The 23,879-nt window shown below is 47.0% G+C and overlaps 2 protein-coding genes across 7 annotated transcripts in view; one reads left to right on the top strand and one right to left on the bottom strand.

Annotated features, from left to right (window-relative positions):
- adarb2 (adenosine deaminase RNA specific B2 (inactive)) overlaps positions 1-8,695 on the top strand; it is a gene marked incomplete at both ends in the record, with an annotated part of 34,153 nt that extends 25,458 nt beyond the window's left edge. The window contains 2 exons of the mRNA XM_084475188.1: positions 6,578-6,759; positions 8,519-8,695. Of these exons, the coding sequence (XP_084331314.1) occupies positions 6,578-6,759; positions 8,519-8,695 (359 nt within the window). The remainder of the gene's footprint in view (positions 1-6,577; positions 6,760-8,518) is intronic.
- A 9,572-nt stretch (positions 8,696-18,267) lies between these two features.
- The window catches only part of wdr37 (WD repeat domain 37), an 18,910-nt gene continuing 13,298 nt past the window's right edge, over positions 18,268-23,879 (bottom strand). For all 6 annotated transcript variants that reach the window (XM_084475428.1, XM_084475429.1, XM_084475424.1 and 3 more), the window contains 3 exons: positions 21,747-21,881; positions 20,294-20,408; positions 18,268-19,991 (listed from right to left, as the gene is read on the bottom strand). In XM_084475428.1, the coding sequence (XP_084331554.1) occupies positions 19,860-19,991; positions 20,294-20,408; positions 21,747-21,881 (382 nt within the window). In that variant the 3' untranslated portion in view covers positions 18,268-19,859. The remainder of the gene's footprint in view (positions 19,992-20,293; positions 20,409-21,746; positions 21,882-23,879) is intronic.

The raw sequence follows: 23,879 nt of genomic DNA on the forward strand, positions 1-23,879 counted from the left end.
CACACATACACACATAACCACACTCACACACGCATACATACACACACTAACATATAAACATACATACATACATACACACTCGCACACCTACATTACCACGCACATACACACAAACACACATACATACACACACATACATACACACACATACATACATAAACATACAAAGATACATACCAACGGCAAACACACACAGACACACACACATAACCACACACACATGTACACACATACATGCACACTCTCACAGCCACATAACCACACACACACGTACATACACACACATACACAGACAAACATACAAACATAAATACCCACGCCAAACAAACAGACACACACACACACACACACATAAGCACACACACACACACGCACATACACACACATACACACATACACACATAAATACACACTCGCACACCCACATAACCACACACACATGCACATACACACACACATACATAGGGTGGCATTAGCTCAGGAGGTAGAGCGGGTTGGCTGGTAACTGCAAGGTTGCTGGTTCGATCCCTCCTCCTAGCTGAGTGTCGTGGTGTCCCTGAGGAAGACGCCTCACCCTAATTGCTCCTGACGAGCTGGCTGTCGCCCTGCGTGGCTGACTCCGCCGTCGGTGTGTGAATGTGTGCATGAATGGGTGAATGTCAGTCAACAGTGCTTTGGATAAAAGCGCTATATAAATGAGGACCATTTACCATTTACATACATATACAGACAAACATAGATTCCCAGGCCAAACACACAGACAGACCCACATGATATGGACAGACAGAGGATGTTTGGAGGCAGAGTTCTCCAGCGAGACAGAGAGATGGTGGGATGGATGGACCGGCCCACAGATTGATGGTCAAACTGGCCTGCATTTCAACCCCATGTATCAATAGATCCTGATCTCGTCACGTGTCAGGTATTACCATTAGGTTTGCCTTGACGCCAATTAATTCACAACATCATTTCTAGTCGTGGTTTCCTTCCACTGTACAATAACATGCTTTCAGTACATAGCCTACAAACATTCTCTGTCACAAATATATTAGGGTCTTGAAAAACCGCACTTACATATTGGCTTTTATAACAATATTGTCATTTAAATATCAGTATCTGCATCAGAGCACAAAAAGAGACTGAGTTCCGGCTGCGGTGTTCAAAATGCTACGCTCACTTCCCAAATAGGGCGACGTGTGGATTGCATACAAATCAGAACTCAACACTCTCGCTCTCCCTCGCTGCGTCTAATTGGATGTGGTACCAACCAATCCAATCGCCCCACCCCCCCACCCCCCCCTCCTCCTGGACCTGTGGCAATGGGAGGTGCCAGAACAAGAGCATGTCGGAGTGGAACATGAATGCTTGAACAATCTGGTCAAACAAACCGTGTCATCAAAACACACGCCAACAAGTCTGAGTTGAAGACCGGCCGCCAAGATCCACTGAGGAATTATGTGGTTCTGTGACTCATCAAGTTGGGTGTTCTCCACACAACTAGCGACCGCACACACACACACACGTGCGCGCGCGCACCCACACACACACGCACGTGCGCCCACACACACAGGCACAAGAGTTTGCATCCCACTACCACTGCAGTCCACTTAGTGAGTATTGACAGCTGATGAATTATTGCACGTTTCCAGAGAGCAGAGTGTTAATGTGCTCCTGTATTATCTGACTCTTCTTGAAGGGCATATGAGGCTGTGGATGCAGTGGGGGGCGGGGGTGGGGGGTTGTGACGGCTGCAGGTAATTGGGCACCCAGAGGGAAGAGGAAGAGGCCCTTCCTCATCAAGATTGATAATTGCACGAGCCGTCCTCTGTCGATGATTGCCAGGATGAATTCATCATCACAGGAACAAGCCGATGCAAATTCCCAGCGCCGATGCGGCGGCGGCGGCGGCGGCGAGCGATTTGATGATTTGATGAACGGCCCCGTAGAGTGAGGACTCGTCTCCCTTGACTGGCGCGGTGGGGGCCCCACACCCAATCAGAGGTGCAGGCTGCGGCACCACCGGCCCCGTGGCTCCATAGCTCGCTCTCTCTTTGTTCCGAGCGGTCTGTTGCCGTGTCAAGGTCGGTGTGTGTGACACTGACGTGGGAATAACTGATCGCCGCACACAGGGTGAAGTGTGGCGGACTCCTAGGTGACCCCCCCCCCCCGGGATGCGGAGGGGTACAGAGGGATCCAGGAGGGTCAGGTCCCCGCTCCGGGAGGAGGAAGCAGCTTGGCTTTGAGGAGAGAGAGAGGGGACCGCCTCTGGAACTGTTTCCGCGTGTTTAGGTTTACCTGTGTTGACAAACGCTACGGGGATGACCTTTTCCTCCAGACGTCTTTACCCCTGCGAAACAACGGAGGCCTCCCCCGTCTGCCACGCACACTCGGGGCCCCCCCCATCCGGCATGCCTCGCAGTGGTTTGGCTGGTTGAGTGTGTGACCGTGTGTGTGTGGATGTGTGTGTGTGTGTGTGTGTGTGGGTGTGTGGGTGTGTGGGTGTGTGCATGTGTGTTGGGCTCTGAATATATGTGGGAATGTGTGTTGTCTGCAAACCGTTATACCTGTGTTTGGGCATTTATTTATTTGTTTGTTTGTGCGTGTGTGTGTGTGTGTGTGTGTGTGTGTGGGTGTGTTTGTGGGCATACAGTTTTTTCCACGTGGGTGAATACTTGTGTTTCTCTATTTGTCTCCCTGTGTGTGTGTGTGTGTGTGTGTGTGTGTGTGTGTGTGTGTGTGTGTGTGTGTGTGTGTGTGTGTGTGTGTGTGTGTGTGTGTGTGTGTGTGTGTGTGTGTGTGTGAGTGTGTGAGTGTATGCATGTATGCATCATGTGTCAGACCCTGCTGTCAGATATTAGTGCCTGCTGGGTCCCAGCACAGTCTATCTAAGGCCTGGAGGGAGAAGCAGGGAGGAGAGGGGAGGAGAGAAGAGGGGAGGGGAGGAGAGGGGAGGAGAGGGGAGGAGAGAAGAGGGGAGGGGAGGAGAGGGGAGGAGAGAAGAGGGGAGGGGAGGAGGGTGGAGGGGGTGGGGGGGGAGGGGGGCTGGGTTGTACAGGATGGAGGAAGAGAAGGAGAACGTGCAGACGGCAGAGATGGCCCCTCACCAAATTGATGAAATCCCAGCCTTTAAACAGACAACGTGAAGGGAGGAAACATAAGAGAAAGATATAGAGAGCGAGAGGGACTAATGAGAGACAGAGAGAGAGAGAATAATGACAGAGAGAGAGAGAGAGAGCCACGTGCAATTTCCTTCTGCCCCTTTGCTCGCTCGCCATCTTTCTCTTTCTCTCTCTCTCTCAATTCAATACAAATCAATAAACCTGTATTGGCATGACATTTAAATAGAAAAAATGGGATGCCAAAGCATGGCAATAAATGTGTACATACATTAGTAGATAACGTAACAAGTACATATATATACAGATTGATTGAATGCATAGACTTTCTACAATACAAAGAAACAATCACACAATCGATGAGAAATATGACAACTATATAATGATAACTGCTGGTACAAATACAAACTCCCAGCCAGATGTGCTGTATTTACATTTTTATGTAACTAAGAATTGTGCCGGGTATTTTTGGAGGTTTGGCAAATTTGGAATGTTGTTTTTACAGCTGAGATCTTTTTTCTGATTTCCTGATATTTGGTCCAGATTATGATTAAATTTGTCTGTATTTGTTTCAGTGAGTACAACAATTATTTTATTTCAAGCTTACAATTGGTTTCTATGATGACTGGTTTCAGCAGTCAATGTGTGGTCACTCAGCCTGTATTTTATACAGCCTTTATACAGCCTGTATTTTATATATATATTTTTTTATAATATATTCTTTTGTAAGTAGTATTAGTTTCATTATCATTAAGAATGGAGCCGATTCCAAATCTCTGATATGTAGCATTCCAATCATTTATTGATTTCCATTGATCCAGATATTAAAATTTAAATTTCTCCATTTCACTCTCTGTCTCACTCCATCTCTCACTGTGTCTCCCTCTCGTTCTCACCTTACCTCACTTCTCTCTCTCTCTCTCTCTCTCTCTCTCTCTCTCTCTCTCTCTCTCTCTCTCTCTCTCTCTCTCTCGCTCTCTCTCTCTCACTCTCTCCCTCCCTCTCTCTCTGTCATCTATATTCCTTTTCATTGGCTCAGATGGGATTCCGGTCCATTGTGTGAGGCCTTTGGTTGGATGAGGGGGTTATTTAAAAGAGACACCTTGGGAGACAGCCTGGGTTTCCAGGGGAGGGGTGGATGGGGGGGCAGGGACCCTCTCTTATCTTCTGCTGCCAAGGTAGCTCCATCCGCACCCTGGGGGGGGTGGGGTGGGGTGGGGGGGGGTTAAACACATGGATGGTCTTGTCCTTCAAGCGTGGGCAGTGGCTGTGGTGGAAGTCAGGAATTTGGGACATGAAGTCTGCGTGGCGTGGCGTGAAGGTGAAGAGCAATGGAGAGGGAATAAGGAGAGTGGTAGATTAGCATACAACACAGGGCCCGTGTGGCTCCCCACTGTCTTTTACAGCATAATGGCCTGCACTTCATTTGTGCAGCCAGTTTACCAGACTCCCAGCTAGTGCTGATGCAGCGTAATTGCCAGTTGCGATTATACAACTATTTTAGTTCTTTAAAAAAAACAGAAAAAAGACTCTCATCCTGTACTGATCTCTTCCTTATCCAAAGAAAAGGCAAATAACTGCAACAGAGGATGCAGTTTACACAGAGACGGAGCACTGCAGAGCATATCTGTTTCGTCTGTGTTGCACATGTCATATGGCATAACTCGCCTAGCATTGTGAGTCGCATGTGCGGCTATTGCTGTGTTTGGGTTCCATTACGTACGTTCTCTCCTATATGTATAGTCTCTTTTTTGCTCCAGGCAACGCAGCGGGCCAGGGTAGACACTGATCGAAACTTAAATAATGGGGTAAAAATCAAATTGTCTTTTTTTTACACAGACCCATGAATCAGGTTCCATTGAAGGGATCAAATGAGCCATGAATGGAGCGAGAGAGAGAGAGAGAGAGAGAGAGAGAGAGAGAGAGAGAGAGAGAGAGAGAGAGAGAGAGAGAGAGAGAGAGAGAGAGAGACACAGAGAGAGAGAGAGACACACAGAGAGACTCAGAGAGACAGAGGGAGCGAGAGACGGAGTGAGAGGGAGAGAGAGAGTGAGACAGAGAGGGAGAGAGAGGGAGAGAGACAGAGAGAGAAAGGGAAGGCAGAAGTAGAGCAGGTTCCTTTGTTCAGGGAGATGGGAGATGGGTCATAGCAGACTGAAACTATTTGTTATTGCGGCAGCCAATTCATTTCGGAGGCGTGTGTCTCACACAGGGGGAACGCTGGGTCAGTGGAGGGAAAGAGTGACGGTGGGGAATTGTGTGGGTGAGGTGTGTGTGTGTGTCGGGGGGGGGGGGGGGGGGTGGTGTGTGTGTGTGTTTGGGTGTGGGTGAAATACTACAGTACGTCGCTTATTGTCCAATAACAGGCTGTCTGTCAGGAGGATGCGAGATCAGGGGGCATGGATCTCTGTTGTTCAGGCACCTGCGATGATCTGACGACTGCTGTGAGTTCAGCGTTGCTCCTTTGATATTGATTGAAACCCAAGGTCTCCTCATTCAGATATTCTTCTCCAAATGTTGCATGGATTTGACATTGCTGTGCCTTGACCTTTATGGTGACCCCAACTCCACAGCCCTCCAATGCTCCTCTCGCAACAACGCTCACAGAATCCTCCTGAATTAAATCTAGGCTCTGTAAATACTTCAGTCATCGAGAAAGGCTGCATATGTGTGTGTGTGTGTGTGTGTGTGTGTGTGTGTGGAGGGATGGGGCCACACACACATACAGCACAGACAATTGATCTAGTCTTAATCCTTGACAAACCGCAGCAATCCATCCATAAATGTCAGAGCTGATTCTGGCCTTGGAGGACCCAGCGCGACCACTAAGCTTTCCATGTGGACAGATTTAGGCGGCAAAGGCAGGCAGGAGCTGTAGATACTGGAGGGCTGGAGGTGGTTAGGTGGTGCTGGTGGTGGTGGTGGGGGGGTGGTGGTGGGGGGTTGGTGGGGGGGGTTTCCCACACAAGCCTAACCTCCGGGCAGATCCGCATGTCCTCGTCGTGGCTTATTTCTTTGCAGCCTGAAACCTACACAGTGCGAGTTACAGCAGACTATTTACTGCAGACGACCAGAGTTGACGCATGCCCACAAATACTCCTGTATATCGCAGCACCTTAGCCTATCCTACATTTAAAGCCTCAACTCAGTGTACATTTTTATGTGGCTGCCGGAAAGCACAGCGGCGGCTTTTCTTTATGGGCCGACGTTAAACATTACGACACACTTACTTACTTTCCTTGTCACTTTGGGTGTCAATTTGATCAAGCGGCGTTTTCTGTAGCATCGTTTGCTGTAGCATCGTTTTCTGTAGCATCGTTTGCTGTAGTATCGTTTGCTGTAGCATCGTTTGCTGTAGCATCGTTTGCTGTAGCATCGTTTGCTGCAGCATAATTTTCTGTAGCATCGCTTGACACCACCGTGATGCTAACACGCCGCCCTTCCTGTTGTCGCCACCGCAGGGTTGAGCAGTGCGGAAGGCCTGCAGCTGGGCAAGGCGCCGTGCGTCAGCGTCAACTGGACCCTGGGAGATGGCCAGCTGGAGGTGGTCAACACGGCCACGGGACGGAGGCGAGACCTGGGCACGCCGTCCCGGCTCTGCAAGCGCGTCCTGTTCGCCCGCTGGAGTCGGCTTCACTGCAAGGTGAGGGGCGGTACGGCGGTACTGCGGTACGGCGGTACTGCGGTACGGCGGTACTGCGGTGCGGCGGTACGGCGGTGCGGCGGTACGGCGGTGCGGCGGTACGGCGGTGCGGCGGTGCGGTGGTACGGCGGTACGGTGGGTGCTGCTGATGCACCGCAGGAAGTGTAGCGAATGAGGACGGGTCAGCGGTTAGGGTGTTTGAGTCCCAGCTGAAATGTTCTGGTTGCGAAGCCCGATGTAGGACCGCCCTGACTGATGCAAACAATCACATACAAAATCAATGTAAGTGGCTTTGGATCAAAAAAGATGTAAAAGTCTGCTAAATGAATAGATGGTATTAGTAACTAAAAAGGTTTGGTTAAACATCAAACCATCCACCACCATCTTAAAAAATCTGTTTTGGATTGGCTCAATGCCACAAATGCTACCCAGAAATCAGCTCCTGTGCAACCTCTTTTTGGGGCTGTCCCTGGGGACTGATGTGACACACAGTGTGTTTACACTCCGGAAAATATGACATATTTCTAATTTGAGTACATGACAGGCGGATTTCCACCGTCTGAAGACCATCTGTCTGAAAGTCAAAACAACATACATCTGGACATATACGTAAACTGACATGCACGCAGGCACACACATGTAGACACACACAACTACACACACATGCAGACATACACAAACGCACACGTACGCAGACACAAACGTACACACAAATGCACGCAGACACACACGTACACACGCATGCATGCAAACACACGCGTACACACACATGCATGCAGACATACGCGTGTACACACATACACGCAGACACACACGTACACACATGCACGCACGCGTGCACACACACGCACCCGTGATCGGTGATGGGTCCGGGTGACGGCAGCTGCTCGGCGTATCAAAGCTGGCGGCATCTGGGTTTTTATTTTATTTTTATTTTAGCCTCAGACCCCGGGAGCGTTTGGCTTCCATTATGAAACTTTATGTAACACAATCTGCCCGCGACACCAAACGGCGGCCGTTAAAAGTGTAATGACTCCGACGGCGTAATTATTTGGAGTCGCTCTCGAGGAAGGACCCCACCCGAAGCTCTGCTCCCCCGCCACCCCCCCACCCCCCCTCCCCCGACGCATCGCGAGGGCCACGCATCAGCACTCACACTAATCTGGGAAAAGAAAACTTTTGCCCTCCCTCCCTCCCCTCCCCCCTCCCTCCCTCTCTCTTTGGTCTTGTTTAGGGTTTCTCCACCCCCCTTGCGACAATAGGAATGCACAGAAAAGCGCTGAGAATGTTCAATTGCTTGTGAAATTTAAATGGGGAGATTACACAGCTGTTGAGCCCCCCCCCGCCCCCCCCCCCTCCCCCCTCCTTCCACAGCCTCACCCTTGCACCGTCGCCCCCTCCCCTCCCCTTCCATTTGTATCGGCTCATTCGTTTTTGTTTTGCTTGCTCTTTTTTTTCAGTTTTCTTGGCTCACTTTTTTAGCTTGTGCTCCCCAACAAAATATTACTTTTACTCTTCTCTCTAGTCATCTCTCTATCTCTATATCTCTCTGCCTCTCTCCCTCTTTCTCTCTCTATTTCGCTCTCTATGTCTCTCTCTGTCGCTCTCTCAATCGCTTTTTCTCTCTTTCGCTTTTTTTTTTCTCTTTTCTCTCTCTCGCTCTCTCTCTCTCTCTCTCTCGCTCTCTCTCTCTCTCTCTCTCTCTCTCTCTCTCTTCTATGTGTGCCTGCCTCGCCCGAACCCTTCCCCCTGCGGTCAGCTGCTGCTGGGCCGGGCGTGCGAGGACGGCGAGGACGGACGGCTGATGTACAGCAAGGCCAAGATGGCGGCGCGGCCGTACCAGGCGGTCAAGCAGCAGTGGGTGCGCTCGCTGCAGGATGCCGGCCTGGGGACCTGGGTGAAGAAGCCACCCGAGCAGGAGCACTTCCTGTCCTGAGCAGGGCTCTTATCCCTCTGTGTGTGTTTGTGTGTGTGCGCGTGTGTGCGTGCGTGTGTGCGTGTGTGTGTGTGTGTGTGTTTCTCTGGGCATAGGTGCCCCGAGACAGGACATGTTAAATTGTTTACATGTTGAGTCTGTGTGTGTGTGTGTGTGTGTGTGTGTGTGTGTGTGTGTGTGTGTGTGTGTGTGTGTGTGTGTGTGTGGGGTGTGTGTGTGTTGGCGCGCAATACACTTCACTATTAGCCCCCTGACCCAAGCTGACTGCACCATCCCCGTGGTTGACCCGGTATTAAACAGAACAGGAAGGAGGTCGGAGGTCAGACCCCAGGAGCTCCAGACTCTCCTGCAGGAGGACTTTGCATCGGCCTGACTTCTCTTTGATTGGACGAGGAGACGCCCGGTGCGACTCAGACCACACACACACCACTTCCCCGGACCCAGGTGTGGTTTTGGATGTCAAGAAGGAGGAGGGGGAGGAGGGGGAGGAGGAAGAGGGGGAGGAGGAGAGGGAGGAGGAGTAGGAGGAAGAAGAAGGGGTAACCTTGAGCGAAGTGAAAGGCGGCGTGTGCTATCTTGTCATCAGCTATTTCCGGGCCCCGGGGCCCCAGTGGAGGAGGAGGAGGAGAGCCACGGGGCGGGGGTGGGGGGGGGGGGGGAGCAAGAGGAGGAGTGAGGGGCCGCGTCCAATTACTGGCCCTGTCAGGGTGACGCGTGATCGAAGAAGAGAGAGAGAGAGAGAGAGAGAGAGAGCGAGAGAGAGAGAGAGAGAGAGAGAGAGAGAGAGAGAGAGACAACAGAGAGTGAGGGAGAGAGAGAGAGAATGAGAGAGAGACAGACAACAGAGAGTGAGGGAGAGCAGAGCACATTCCAACACAAGCACCTTTACCTTCTTTCCATCTTCACCTCAGAGCGTACACGTCTCAACCTCTTTCTTGTTGCCTATCGCTCTCACGATAATTTCCCCTCCCTCACCTGCTTTTCCCTTTTGCACTCTCTCTCTCTTGCTCTTCCTTCCATTGTCCAGTGAGTGTGTGTGTGTGTGTGTGTGTGTGTGTGTGTGTGTGTATCTGTGCGTGTGTTTGTGTGTTAATGTGTGTGTGTGTGTGTGTGTGTGTTTCTTTCCCTTTTGTCCCCGTTGGCGGTCATCTATTCTCCTTCAATCCTCTCGCTTTTCACATCGACCAACTGCCTACCCCCCCCCCATCCACCGTTCATTTCCTCCTCTTGTTGTCTTTTCCTTTCTCCTCTCTCTCTCTCTCTCTCTCTCTCTCTCTCTCTCTCTCTCTCTTCTCCAATTTTGACTTCCCAATAGCCCCCCGCCGCACCCTCCTAACCTCAACTCATGATTTTTAACCCCCACCAAACTGCGACTAACACCCCACCACAACCACAACCCTGCAGGTCCAGTCTGGGCCGTGCAGAGCGTCTGACTCTACCATGAAAGGTTTAATCTCTCCCTCTCCCTCTCTCTCTCTCTCTCTCTCTCTCTCCCCCCCTCTCCCTCTCTCCCTCCCAACTCCTGTATGTTAGAAAGCTGGAGGTGGTGGGGGGGAAATAAGGCAGAATAACAGCAGCTATTAAGCCTTGAGTCTAGCATCACCCCTGGAGTGATAGCTTGCTAAGTCGCCCCTTTTCTTTTTTTGTTTACCCTTTTCTCACTTTCATTAGAAAAGAGAACACATAAGTTGAATAAAGTTGTTCATTTAGTCCATGGTTAACCGACTCTTTCTGTGGAGTGAGCAGTTCCTTTATGTTGTTTGCTCTAGGTTTTGTTGCTTTAGCTTTAGTTTCCTTGTGAGTCAGGCTAGTGGTGCTACGCCACAGCGTCAGGCTGTGACGGCAGCAGCAGGCTGAGGCGGTCGTGACTCATTAGCGCAGGGGGCTTTGGGAGCTAATGATGCAGGTCAGGTTGCCACCGAGACCACATGACCAGCCATGTTGATGCTGTCTGTTTCCTTTCTCTTTTTTTGCTTTGTTTAGTTTTCATTTTTTTGTGTTCTGGCCTGTACCGCCTGCTCCAACAGAATATTGAAAACGTGTGGTTTTCCAGGACAGGAGCTCTTTTTTTTTTTTTTTTTTTACACTGTCCCCCTGCATTAGTGTCACCTGTATTACCTGCCTGCACTGGCGCATGTGAGTGAGCACGCACGCGCACACACACACACACACACACACACACACACACACACACACACACACACACACACACACACACTCCTCCAAGTACAATGTTCACTCAGCCCAGACTTAGATTGTGGTTAGCAGGATTTAGCATTGGTCAAACCATGTACATTTCAAATGCTTACCAAATAAGGTGTTTTGTTTCATTAAAAAAAATCCCCGTGTAAACACATTATGTGGGCATAATGTGACCCAAAAGGAAGGTCACATTGATTAACCAAAGGAATTTCTGATGAAGTTAAGCATTTATGCTAGTGGGAAATTATCTACCTTTCTGATCTGAACAAGCAACCCCTTGTTATGCCTCCAAATATTAAGCGTGCCAGTGTCGGTTTTACTAGAGTAAAGTAAAACATGAGAGTGCCATCTGGTGGTCATTTGTTTTATTTTATTTTTATTGGCAACTGTAAATGTACTTTATTCCTTTAAAATGATCCTTTGAGGCAACTGAATACTACACCCTTAAATTAGTTAAATGTATCAAGAATCGATTCCCTGTGTAAGCATGAAAAGATAACAACTGGACATTATAGCTGTGTGTGTGTGTGTGTGTCAACAACTTGGTGATTTGTCACGTAGGTTATAATGTGAACATAAGAGGGAAAAGTTCAAGCCTTCCAGATCTACTGTAGGCCAACACACCTGATGCTCTATAGATCAGTGTAAATATGTTTCAGTTCATCATGCTGTCCTCTAAGGTAGACTACTTAAGGGTTTTATTTAGTTTTCTTCTGTATTAGTTATCCCGCGTGTCACGTAATTAATGAATCACGAACCCTCCCCCAACCGCCCCTGGTGATTCCGATAGTTCAAAGATTATTCTGTTCCCACATTTATGAGTCTAGTGTTAAAATCATGTTTCATAATCAATCGTGTTCATTGTTTGTGGTATTGATGAGGACATTTTGAATCCCCCTCCCAAAAAAAGTGTCAGATAACATTGTTGCACATTCTGTTACATGAAGGAAAGCTAAGGTGTGAATGACTATTGTATCTATTTATGTATATATGTAAAAAGAGAAAAAATCAAAAAAGCTTAAAATGTATAAAAGATCTTACAAAATAGAATTTTGAGAGAGACTAAAAAGGATAGATGTACATTTAGGTATGTGAATAAATGCTGCTAAGGTCTGTAAATTGCACTTCAGTAATACCTTAAAAGTGAATGTTTGTATATGTGAATAAAAGGGAAAAACTTGTCAATTTTTATCTGTCCTGAAGTTCTTTCTGAGTCTTTAAAAAGGTTTTAAAAAGGTTTTCCTTTCCCTTTACCGAAATGAATCCCATTAAGGGGTTAAAAATTAAAGAATCTTCACCAATAATGAATGAAGCCTCGATTGGGGACACATAAGGCTTTTGTTTTGGGTGATTTCCTTTTTCAGCGGCAACTCAAGAAATATTAAGGAGGTACACATCCTCCCCTCCCCCCGTTCCCCCCTCCCTCCCGGGGGAAATAGGGAAATTGTTATCTTCGTCAGGCGGGGTGGCAGGTGTCACACGGGCCAGCCCACAAATTACACGGGTGGGGGGGCGTGAGGCAAGGAAGAAGAGGGTGGTGGTGTTGAGGAGGTGGGAGTATTTCAAGGTAGGCCTACGTCTCGACCGGTGTGGCAGAAACTCTCACCCCCACCCCCAGCTCTCCCGCCCCCCAGGCCAGAGCCAGTGCTCTGTGCTCTACAATAAACATCATAATTGACAATTTGCTCCACTGCTCAGTCGCGGCCGGCCAGCTATAATCTAATGGATGGTGCCAAGGAGATAAGACTCCGTGGAGTCTTTTTTCCTCCTTCTCCTACCCCTCTCTCACTCACTCACTCTGTCTTTCATTCGGTGTGACTCTATGGCTCCCAGGGTCGTGGTGCTTCTACTTCACAGATATATAATAAAAGTAATGGAGACACCAGATGGAAATGTTCTCATTGAGTGCTGGATTAGTTCAGTTCTTACAGAGCACCGTCAACGCTATCGTGACATTACTGCTCCTTGATCTGTTGACCAGCTAATCTTGGGTTCAGCGTCTTGTTTGAGTAGGCCGTTAGGATGAAATATTTGACAGGGATGGCTGTTTAAAGAATATATTATGTGCGTTCCCTTGCTCAGAAAATATGTAATGGCTCACAATTATTAGCAGAATACGATAAGCCGAAAATATAGTGACGGTTCGAACTTCACATCGTCACAGCGTAATACGTAGGCCTACGATCGTTCCGATCTGGGGGCTACGAGCAGGCCTATATAAGTATACCTATATTTTGGTGCACATGACAGGCCTTAGCGCTCAGATCTGATATATTGCCCCAACTGTTCAAACAGATCAGAGAGGCCACTGCACCAGATATTGGACCACATATGAAAGTGGCCTCAGAGCAGCTATGAAAAGATCATATTCCATGTGATGTGTGCTGTGTGCTGTTCTCAGTTCTCACGCTGCTCACCGAGAAAATGAAACCAGTATGACATGTAACCGAAAAAATACTATAAAAAATCGGGATTTGGACCACGTTATGTGAGCAGGGCCTCGGTGTGTGACATCACATGTGATTGACATTTCATACAGAGCCGCGCTGTGCGAACAGCAGGCAGCATTTAGCCTCCTGCTGGGGGTTCAGCACCCTGGAGAGCAACACGCAGGCTACCAGAGCTAGCTGCTAGCTGGCGGACACTGTTGTTCCTTAGGGCAACAGGCATGTGGGCTGTAGTAATAAATAATGTTGAAGCAGACGTCCATACATCAAGAATGTCAGCTTTGTAAAAAAGCTTATCGCCCACACAGATTGGGAAGGTTAAAATCGATCTTAACATGTGCTAATGAAGTCAATATTTGAAATCAATATGCAATTTTAAATTAAGACAGGGTGATGGTACTGATAATACCTTTTTTTAAATTAAATAAAGGGTCTGAACATAATTAATCTAAATGCATTTGAACACGTATCAGTCAAGAAAATAAAAAAAAGAACATATGCAAACAGGTGATAAATAAGGTGAGTTGAATGCCCTTTTCCTCTAACAAGGAGGTAGCCAATTCATGCAGATTCTCTCTTACAGTCTTACAAACTGTTATTAAACATAACTAAATCAGGGTTTTTTTCCGCCAAGTAAAATCATGTGTGGTGACTTTTCCCATGCAGATTAATGATGAGACTGAATTAATGAGACTGATAACAGTTTGCATACTCCCTGAACATAGTACATTTGATTGTATCTGGGATAAGTAAAGTAAACCATGCATAATCTCTTGCATAAAATATGTTTTTAATAACTTTAATAAAGTATTTTATTACGTAATCGGGTATTCATGAAGTACATTTTATATTTTCTTGGATAAATAAAGTAAATCTTACTTTATATTAGATATAAAGTAATCTTTTAATGTTAATTAAAAGATTACTTTATATCTAATATCTAACCAAGTGTGGTTTATTTCACCGAAGGCCGAACGAGCGTTGTTAAATGCATGGACCTATAAAGAATGGACACCGCATTGAAACATGGCGCCCATTCGTTCCTATGGAAACTGCTCAGTGGCGCAGGGCAACATCAAGGACAGAATTGCTTCCGCATCATGGGAGCCTAGCCATGCCCTAGTGCATGACATTCCGGATGTAGAAATATTCTCGTTCTCTAGCATTGTTAGCATTGTAGCATCATAAGCAAGAGGTCTGAGCGAAGTATAAGTTACTAACCCCCCCGTTATTCACTATATGTGATCTGAGCCCTCTCGGAGGCCCGGCTAAAACAACATTTGTTTTTTAAAGATTAATTTTTTTGCCTGCTTTATTATAGAGAGAGATAGAGTGGAAGGTGTGGAAGACAGAGGGGAGGACATGCAGTAAATGACCCAGGCTGGATTCTAACCTGGGTCTCTGCATTCAGGACTGTGCTTATATGGTACGCGCTTTAGCCCAGTGCACCACCGGGGCGCCCAAACAACATTTGTTTCACTACGACTCCTTTCAGCTGCGCGGCCTTCTTTCTCCAGCTAATAAAACGCTTGAGGTGGCGTTTTGAAAAGAGAAAACTTACATTTTCATAGTACATGGTCCAAAGATAATAATGAGCCTTTGATTGATATCCAGAGAAAATTTGCGGAGACACAATCCTGTTCCCCACTTGTATTGGAGTGAAGGGGGATATCTACTTTTGGGCCCCATGATTTGAGGGACCCGTCCACAATATTTTTTTTCCTACTATGGCCACGTCAAGACCCGTACTACTCTGTCTGTGATTGGCCGGGTTGCATGCAACTCAACTGGACCCTTTAGAACTTTACGGTACCCTCGCTGTGAGCATTTGAAAGCGTCACAAAAGAGCCCTAACCCTAACCCCTAAACCTAACCCTAACCCCTAACCCTACCCCTAACCCTAACCCCTAACCATAACCCTAACCCTAACCCCTAAACTTAACCCTAACCCTAACCCCTAACCCTAACCATAGCTGCTAATATCAAGCCAGTAAAAGCGTGTGTGACGGACCAATCAAAAATAGAGGTGGGCGTGTCTTTTCGGGATATTGGCGTGGCCATAGTAGGATTAAAAATTTTGCGACCCGTCCACAGCCCGCTAAAAAAATGCAATACCAGGCTTGGCCACTGAGCACTGGTGGATTGCGGAAGTAGGCACTGCTCCTTGGGGGCGAAATTTTTAATCCTACTATGGCCAAGCCAATATCCCGAAAAGACACACCTGCCTCTATTTCTGATTGGTCCGTCATACATGCTTTTTCTGGCTTGATATTAGCTGCTATGGTTAAGGTTAGGTTTAGTGGTTAGGGTTAGGGTTAGGTTTAGGGGTTATGGTTAGAGTTAGGTTTAGGGGTTAGGGTTAGGTTTAGGGGTTAGGTTTAGGGAATAGGGTTAGGTTTAGGGGTTAGGGTTTAGAGTCATGGTTAGGGTTAGGGCTCTTTTGTGACACTCTTGAATGTTCACACCGAGGGTACCGTAGCGTCCCGTTGAGTTGCATGCAATCCGGCCAATCACAGACAGAGTAGGGCGGGTCTTGGCGTGGCCATAGTAGGAAAAAAAATATTGCCTCCTGCAAAGTTAACCTACGGAGCATTTCCGGATTGTGTAACAAGCCGTTAACGCCCTTTACCTTGCATGACCACGGGCCGCTCCTGTCGCCTAGCAACCCTGACAGCTGCAGTTCAAACCGGACAGTGGAGGAGAAATATGGAGGCAGAAATCATAATTCTGTTTGTTATGTTTTATCTTTTATTGGAGGAGTGGGAGAAGATTCACCGCCGGAGCAGTGAGGAAGAGGAAGAGAGGACGTTGGCTTAACGTTAATTAGTTTAACGTTATATGGCTAGCGTTAATGTCATTGAACTTTGACAATAAAGTTACATATTTAAAATAGTCCCAACCTTACTTTAATATAAAAAAAATGTTTTACATAGTTTTGTCATTAAATATGTATTCACTGCAGCTGCCACTTCTGCTCTCTCTGTGCCATTTCTGAAAAAAATCCAACGCGCAATGAATCTTGGTATACGTTGGGCCGTGAAGGATCCACCTGGTGGATCCTTCAAATCCGGGTGTATTTGAAGGAGTCTTTGAAATGGGACAGCCTTGACACGCCACTGTGAAGTAATCGGTCTTCAAATGCATCCTTCGAAGGATGCAGCCCCTGAATTAAGACGCAGCTATGTCTTAATTGAAAACCGGATGTCAATGACAGGAAACCAGAAGTAGATTAGCACATTTTTGATCATAAATATATATACTGACTAGATATCGCATTCGGCTTCTAAGCATGCGTCAACAATGCCGCCATCTTGCCGCGGGGTGACCACCCACCTGAATGAAGGTCGATGGGGCAGAGGTCCTTTCCAGTCTAAATCACTCTAAAACACGTTATTTTGAGGGAATATTCAAGCAGGTTGAAATGGGGACAACCCTTCAAGACCCAGTTACGTTAGTATTGCTGTCGACTGCGTTTTTTAAAGTTTTTTACCGGTTGTTTTGAGTTTCCTAATACCGGCTTCAGCTGTGGTAATTTTTCTTGTGTGGGTTTTAAACATATTTTTGCTGTCTGAGAAATGTACAAAGAAAATAAGACTTTTTCAATGCCGTATTTGACGCCTGGGAATTCTGGTGGTCGAAAAAGATCGATTTATTTCGAGTGATCTCATTGGTAGAAAAAAAATTTCAACCAATGAAATTGCTCACAATAAATTGTTTTTTTTCAACCAATCACATTGCTCCAAATAAAGTTTTTTTTTCGACTAATCAGATCATTCAAAAAGGTTATGGACCAATCTGATAGTTTTTTTTTTTTTTTCAGTTCGAACGAATGACTCTTTAAAACGAACGAACCCACCTGATTTGCCGCTCTCGTTCGTCGTCGTTCGTCTTGTTTGTTCACCGAGACTCGACTCCCAGCTCCACCCACTAGTCGCTGAGTCGCGAGTCGCCGTTCGTTCACTGACTGTGTTTAGCGGTGTAGACTCGAGGACTGAGAAGTCACGAGTCAGTCGGGCAACAACATCCCGATTCCGAACATGAAGCACTCCTCAGCTAAAATGAACTTAGTTAATGTTGTGTTGATTGTTGACCGTTTGCACCATTGCACGATCGTGATTCGTTTGAGAATGAGAACGAGGGAGGAGCTGAGTCTGACCGACTCGGCTGAGAACGTGCATTCGCGATTCGTTTGAACGAGAACGAGGGAGGAGCCGAGTCTGACCGACTGAGAATCATGATTCACCGCTACCGGAAATCCGAACGAACAAACGAACGAACGAATGAACTACTCTTCTTGGCGAACTGACCGACGCAAACTGATTCATTCAAACGAATCACGAAATCCACCACTAGCCGCAGCGAGTGCATACTTTAACGGTTATCTGGACGTCATGGTTGGCGGCGAAAAGGCCATTCGGCAGCAGCGATTCAAAAGGAGAAGCGGAAAAATATCTCAATCAGGCGGAAAAAAGAACAATTACACACAAAAAAGGAAAATAAAAATCTGAAGCACTCTCCCATGACGCATTCAATGGACTAGTAATTCTCAGCGTTCAACAAGAACGCTTATTTAACAAACATTATCAAGGAGTCCTTGGAGAGGAAGGAAAGCACGTGATCTCGGTTAAAGGTTAGGAGGAACGAATATGATTATATTAGGGAACTTTATTAATCATGGAATCAAATTAACTCAGTCTCAGCTGTTGGTCTAGCCCTCTATTTGTATGTATTTTATTGCATCTTTTCAGAGCTTTTTGCTCTCCGTCATCAATGCAATGTGGAACAATTAGTGCAACTCAACGTGTGTGTGTCTATATTTTACATTAAAATAAAAAGACTACAAGAGCCCGGCGTCCCCGCTGGCCTGCCACTCTCTCTCGCTCACACACACACACACCTCTAGGATCAGGAAGATTCCCCAGCAGAATGTGAAGTATGCTATACACTACTAGGCTCAAACTTACACAGCAGGATGCCAGGCACAAAACACAGACGCATGAACTTTGTGATTTACAGCATTTAAATACATGACCAAACAGGTGAAGTTGACCAATGGACAGCATTGTTTTGAGTTCACTGTATGAGCCCACAATCCTATCCTTTACTGTCAAGCTACAATGTAAAAAATCTTCTCATGTGACCCAGTGTGAATTTCAATTCAAACTTGCCAATTTCTGTTGAACAAGGTGTGTACATGTTTTCCGTTATTAAATAAAGGGTCCTTCTCATCAACACTCAGTTGGAGAGGATGCATGGAGTTTGACTGTAACAAAACACTTTCTGAGGCAAAGTGTAAACACTGAGCTGATACCTTCTATGGACTCGTGCTTACTGAAGCACAGCAATTAATAGTCAAGATCACACATGATTGTGATGTATTTACTATAAGCTCAACAGTTACATCAGAGACACAGGGTCCAAAGTTGGACACAGACTGGAGAAGGTGGGCTTGTATTGAATGCCTCCAGTAAACAAGGGAAGGCATGGATATGGCTGTGGTCAGTTAACATTTCGGCTGAGCATATACAGAGTACAGGAGGATGTCAAACATGACCTATTTACATCTCGCAAGAGGACTTGCAAAGCAATGACTATATTTACAAAACAAAACAAAAGTTGGTGCTTTGTTTTTCCTTGCAATATTGCCGCGTGTTTAAGAGCAGAACATGACAAAAAGCATAAACATCCGAAAACGTCCTAAAACTATACTAAGAAAGGCAACAGCATCACAAGTTTTAAGAATCGAAGAACGAAAAGCTGTGTAAAATGAAAGCAGCAGCAAGGGAGATGAAGCCAGTCTCCATCTGTAGGAGACGGTGGAGGTCAGGATGGAAAATAAGCATGTCACATCTAGCCGTTCCTAGTTACATGTTCAGAGTAGCAGCCCAAGTGAAACTCAACACAGGTACCGTCTTCCGTCTCTAGCTCAGACTGCATTCCCACACTGGGAATACGAAGACAGGACAGCAATATGGAAGAAAATAATAAATTGCAAAGGGTGACACTATCAACTACACCACTGGTACATCTGGACACACAGTAATATATTGTGCCAACTCTAAAAGCTATATTTGTTTATATGCATAAATAACAGGCAGCATAATTGATAATTGTATTCTCAATGTTAGCCAACTGGATCATACATGTGCCACACACACACACACACACACGCACACACACACACACACACAAATGTTATACATTATATTGTTGTACACAAAAACATGGTCTTCACGTTGAAACAGTTGAAAAGCAACAACAACAACATAAGAGTGATCTTATGTCCAGCTGCTTACCAAACAACAGACTGTGTACAGCTTGGAAGGCAGCAGGAAATAATCAAACAAAAAGGTGGACAACAAGAACAGCAACAGTGTACAGTGTACAGTGGCGACTGGCCGATGGTAGAATCCTATTTTCTTCTAAGTGAATTTTGGCTCGTGGGGGTGTCAGTCCCAGACAGACGGGATGGGTGGTGGTTTTGGTGGTGGTGATGTCGGGGGGAGGCAGGGCTGTCACTTCTCCTGCAGCAGGGCGGGGATGTTGATGTTCCAGCCGATGGCCTGCCGGTCGAAGCCGCACGTGAACAGGTTGCACGACTGGTTCTCCTCGTTCCACGCCGAGCAGCACACCATGCGCCGGTGGCCCTACACACACAACAAAAATGTACACACACACACACACACACACACACACACACACACATTAACCATCTCCACCTGAACTTAAATTTCATCTTTTACACTACACTTAACCCTAGGCAAAAAAAAAACTGAAAAGAAAACAGGTTTTCATTCGAATCAGGACATGCATTCTGGAAATATTTACACACAGAACTAGTTTACTGTGTGCGTCAGCATTCAGATATGTCCACAACCATTCCACCCCTCCCACACCCAGAATCATCTGCCCTCCCTGCAGCTCCTCCGGCAGACACACCCCAGCGTACCATCCTGTTGCTGCGCGGGAGCCTGGCCAGCCTCACGCCGTTCATGTCGAAGAGGCGGACCTGGCGGTTGTCGTGCGGCAGGGCGATGATCCGCTGGTTGGTGGACACGCTCAACCTGGTGGACACACATGATCGATGATAAGTTGGGCTGCGTGACATCACCAAAGTGACTCAACAACTGTCAATCATGTTACTGTACTGCACTACCAGCTGCAGTGGATTATTAGCCCTACAGGGGAGGCTGAAGGGAGTTAGTTCCAGGGTCCGACCGTGCATGCCAAACAAATGACGACCTGAACGCTACAGAATATGGCCTCTGTTCTGTACTTTCCCTGAACAAAAGACGGATCACATTAGAACCTAATACTCTTAAGGCGGCAGCAGCATGTGCGCTGTATCCAATCCCGCCCACCCTACCAAGTCTTTGTCCTGCTATCGTTTTACTGGCAAGGCTCCTAACGCTCTTCTCAGTCCACTCAGAAGGTTCAGTATGGACGTGGGCAGAACGTTGGAGACATGGGCCCAGTATTGTTGTGTACACAACATACTTATTGCAGCACGTTGCGTGTCCCAAGTGAACATGGTTTGTGCGCTTTTACCGTTCATTAGGTCCCGAGAGTATCCAATGTCTCCACAGTCAAGAGACGACAGATCTCACTCCCTCCGTTTGTGATAACTCTGAGCTGTGACGGTGTCATGTAAATGGCCAAACAGCTTGTTTAAATGATGCCACCGCACGCAATTATGTTAGCTCATGCATCGCCTGAGTGTTACATTAATTATTTCTCCTTCAACTACCCCCTCCCTTCCAACGCTACTAATATTAATCTATAGAAGTACATTCATCTCTCCAAATTATTATGCATAGTTACAATCAATCAGCCACCCACTAGGGTCCTACTGGCCATTCATTTTGTTAATGTATTTGGCATCTCGTGATAAAGCAAGTCTATATTACTGAACTGTGCACAGCTTTAGGAAATTGGCACAAAAATGTATATACTCACAACATTAAAATGGCTTTGTAGTTCACCAATGTCAGAATAATAATATTGAACCAGGGCTCTATTGGAACCGTGGCGTACTACACTCCCAGCATACCTAATCTGAGATTTATTGTCCCTTCTCGTCTTTTCTTCCCTAGAGTTCAAATATTAAGAAAATTTTCCTTGTTTCGATGCTCTGCTTCTGGATATATAGAATCATATTGATTGGAGTGATCCAATAGAGAAAACTAATCTAATACAATTATTATGCCATGCATATTCTTAAGATGAACTGAAAAGTAATAGCGAAATAAACTAGTTAAAGTGCTGGAATAGTACAGGTACTCATTAGCAGACAATACTTAACGTGAAGGTCAAATAACTGGTGTTAGCATTGAAAGACACCGTCCTGAAAACACCATGTTGGAGCAGAGGCTGCCGGGTTTCACCTCGCTCCGCTCACCCACCTATTGACGGCTGAGTCGGTGCGGATGGTTGCTATGGGAGACCGCATGTTCTTCAGGTCCCACACCTTGACCGTGCGGTCATCACTCCCCGAGACGACGTTGTCGCCCACGGTGAAGACCGCTGATGTCACCGTGCTGCGGCGCGCACACACACACACACACACACACACACACACACACACACACACACACACACACACACACACACACACACACACACACACACACACACACACACACACACACACACACAATTAATAAAGTGAGTCAATGATTCTAGAATAGATGCAGATCGTATCAGATGGCAGTACGCCATTCGGTCTTGTTTTCGGAATTTCTCTCATTCACTTTTGTTTCCTATGAAGAGAAACACAAAACGTGCAAATGAGTTCCATCCCGGAAAGCCCAACAGACAGACAGATCTCTCTCCACTCCACAATGTCTATGTGGTCTTTTACTGCACATGAGAATTATGGACTCTGCCTCCCAGTGCTAACCTATCAGGGCAGTCTTGCGTGTGTCTAAATATATATGTATCATATCACTCATAACTGGTCGGTAGACCAAGCAAAATCTGGGGGTGCGCCATGTCTACTGGAGCTCATGTTGGGGAAAAGAGAGGGGAAGGGTCCCCCATGGAGCACCACGCCGTTCTCTGGTTATTGTGGTTTGATTCGCTGGAATTTCACCTGCAGGCTTTTTCCTTTTCTTTTTTTCTATGCCTTCCCACCATGAAATAGCCATGGATTACATGGTGTTCTGTGGACCTCCCCAGACATGCCCCCTGGCTAACCAGGATTGGCATTCTGGGGCACCGGCCCGCATCAAGGGGAAACACATCCAAGGCAGAGCGGCGGGAGGCTCGACGGTGGCGGCGAGGTCGGGGCTGGAGAGTTATTTAATATCCATTATGTCGGCCGTCCCCGCGGGTTCTTACTTAACATCCACTCCACGGCTTCCGTCCTCTCGGCTGAACAACGAGTCCCGAAAGAGACGCAAATGAGATTGGGTGCATTCGCGGGGGGGGAGGTGTCGATTGAGATTAGCCGTGTGGTGAATACACAGACCCCTCGTTCTGCCAGGGCTTAGCTCAGGGCTGGCCCGCCCCTCAATTTAAATTGACACGGCATTACAATCTAATTAGAAGGGCTAAACACTGGCTGATTAACACAGGCTGAGGGTGATGAGAAAGTGTGGCTGCATTGTCCCCAGTTAACAGACACTAGGGGAGTCGGAGCCCAGGGCTAGAGAAGGCCATCAATAAAATATAAGATGTATCCAGGGGAGGATAAAAAAAGGGATTTTTAAGTACTGGACAAAACCAACCAAACCTGAAAGCTTTTGAACTTAAGAATAGGAAAAAAAAGAGGAATTTCTATATATATATTTTTTTTTTCAAGTTTTTGCGTCTGGGCTTTAAAGGTGATGCTATCTGCCGTCATCTGAACATGGTGTCTGGGTTGAGTTGGTCCCCGTGTCAAAATCAAGTTGAGGACGCAGGCGGGGGGGGGGGGGGCGAGCGAGGGAAAGGGGTCAGGTTGATAGACGGGGGAGCTCAACCACTCCAAACACCTGATGTTGTGGTCCGTCTCCTGCCTCACATCTAATCATGTGTTTCCAGACACTCAGCCCAGCAGGCTTTCCCTGAGTTGCACTCAAAATACTGAGCTGTTACCCGTTCAAATCCCCTCACCGCCATTGCCATTAAAATGTGGATTATTTTGGCGATTGAAGGAAATGTCCCGTTTCTTTTCAGCCGTCATACCCACCTTCAGTCAACTCTGTATCAGAGCATCAGCCAAAGGAAGGCTCAAAAAAACGGCTCCAACTGGTTTCAGAGTGCGCATATTTAGGTCCACCAGAGAGAGAGAGAGAGAGAGAGAGAGAGAGAGAGAGAGAGAGAGAGAGAGAGAGAGAGAGAGAGAGAGAGAGAGAGAGAGAGCAATAGAAAGCCATATGTAGAGCAAGTTTGCTGCCACTTCTCGTTTGCTGCGCACCGTTTGTGCGCTCTGTGTGCGGTTGTCATTACGCCCCGCAATTACCGGGGTGGGTCAGACGGGGCGGTGGGAAATGTGCTGCACTTTTGACTGCTGTGGCTCGCTGTCAGGGCGCGTTAGCGGTAATTGCCGGTGA

Source organism: Micromesistius poutassou (assembly GCF_964030765.1).
Source record: "Micromesistius poutassou genome assembly, chromosome: 11".
In the NCBI taxonomy this organism is placed as follows: domain Eukaryota; kingdom Metazoa; phylum Chordata; class Actinopteri; order Gadiformes; family Gadidae; genus Micromesistius; species Micromesistius poutassou.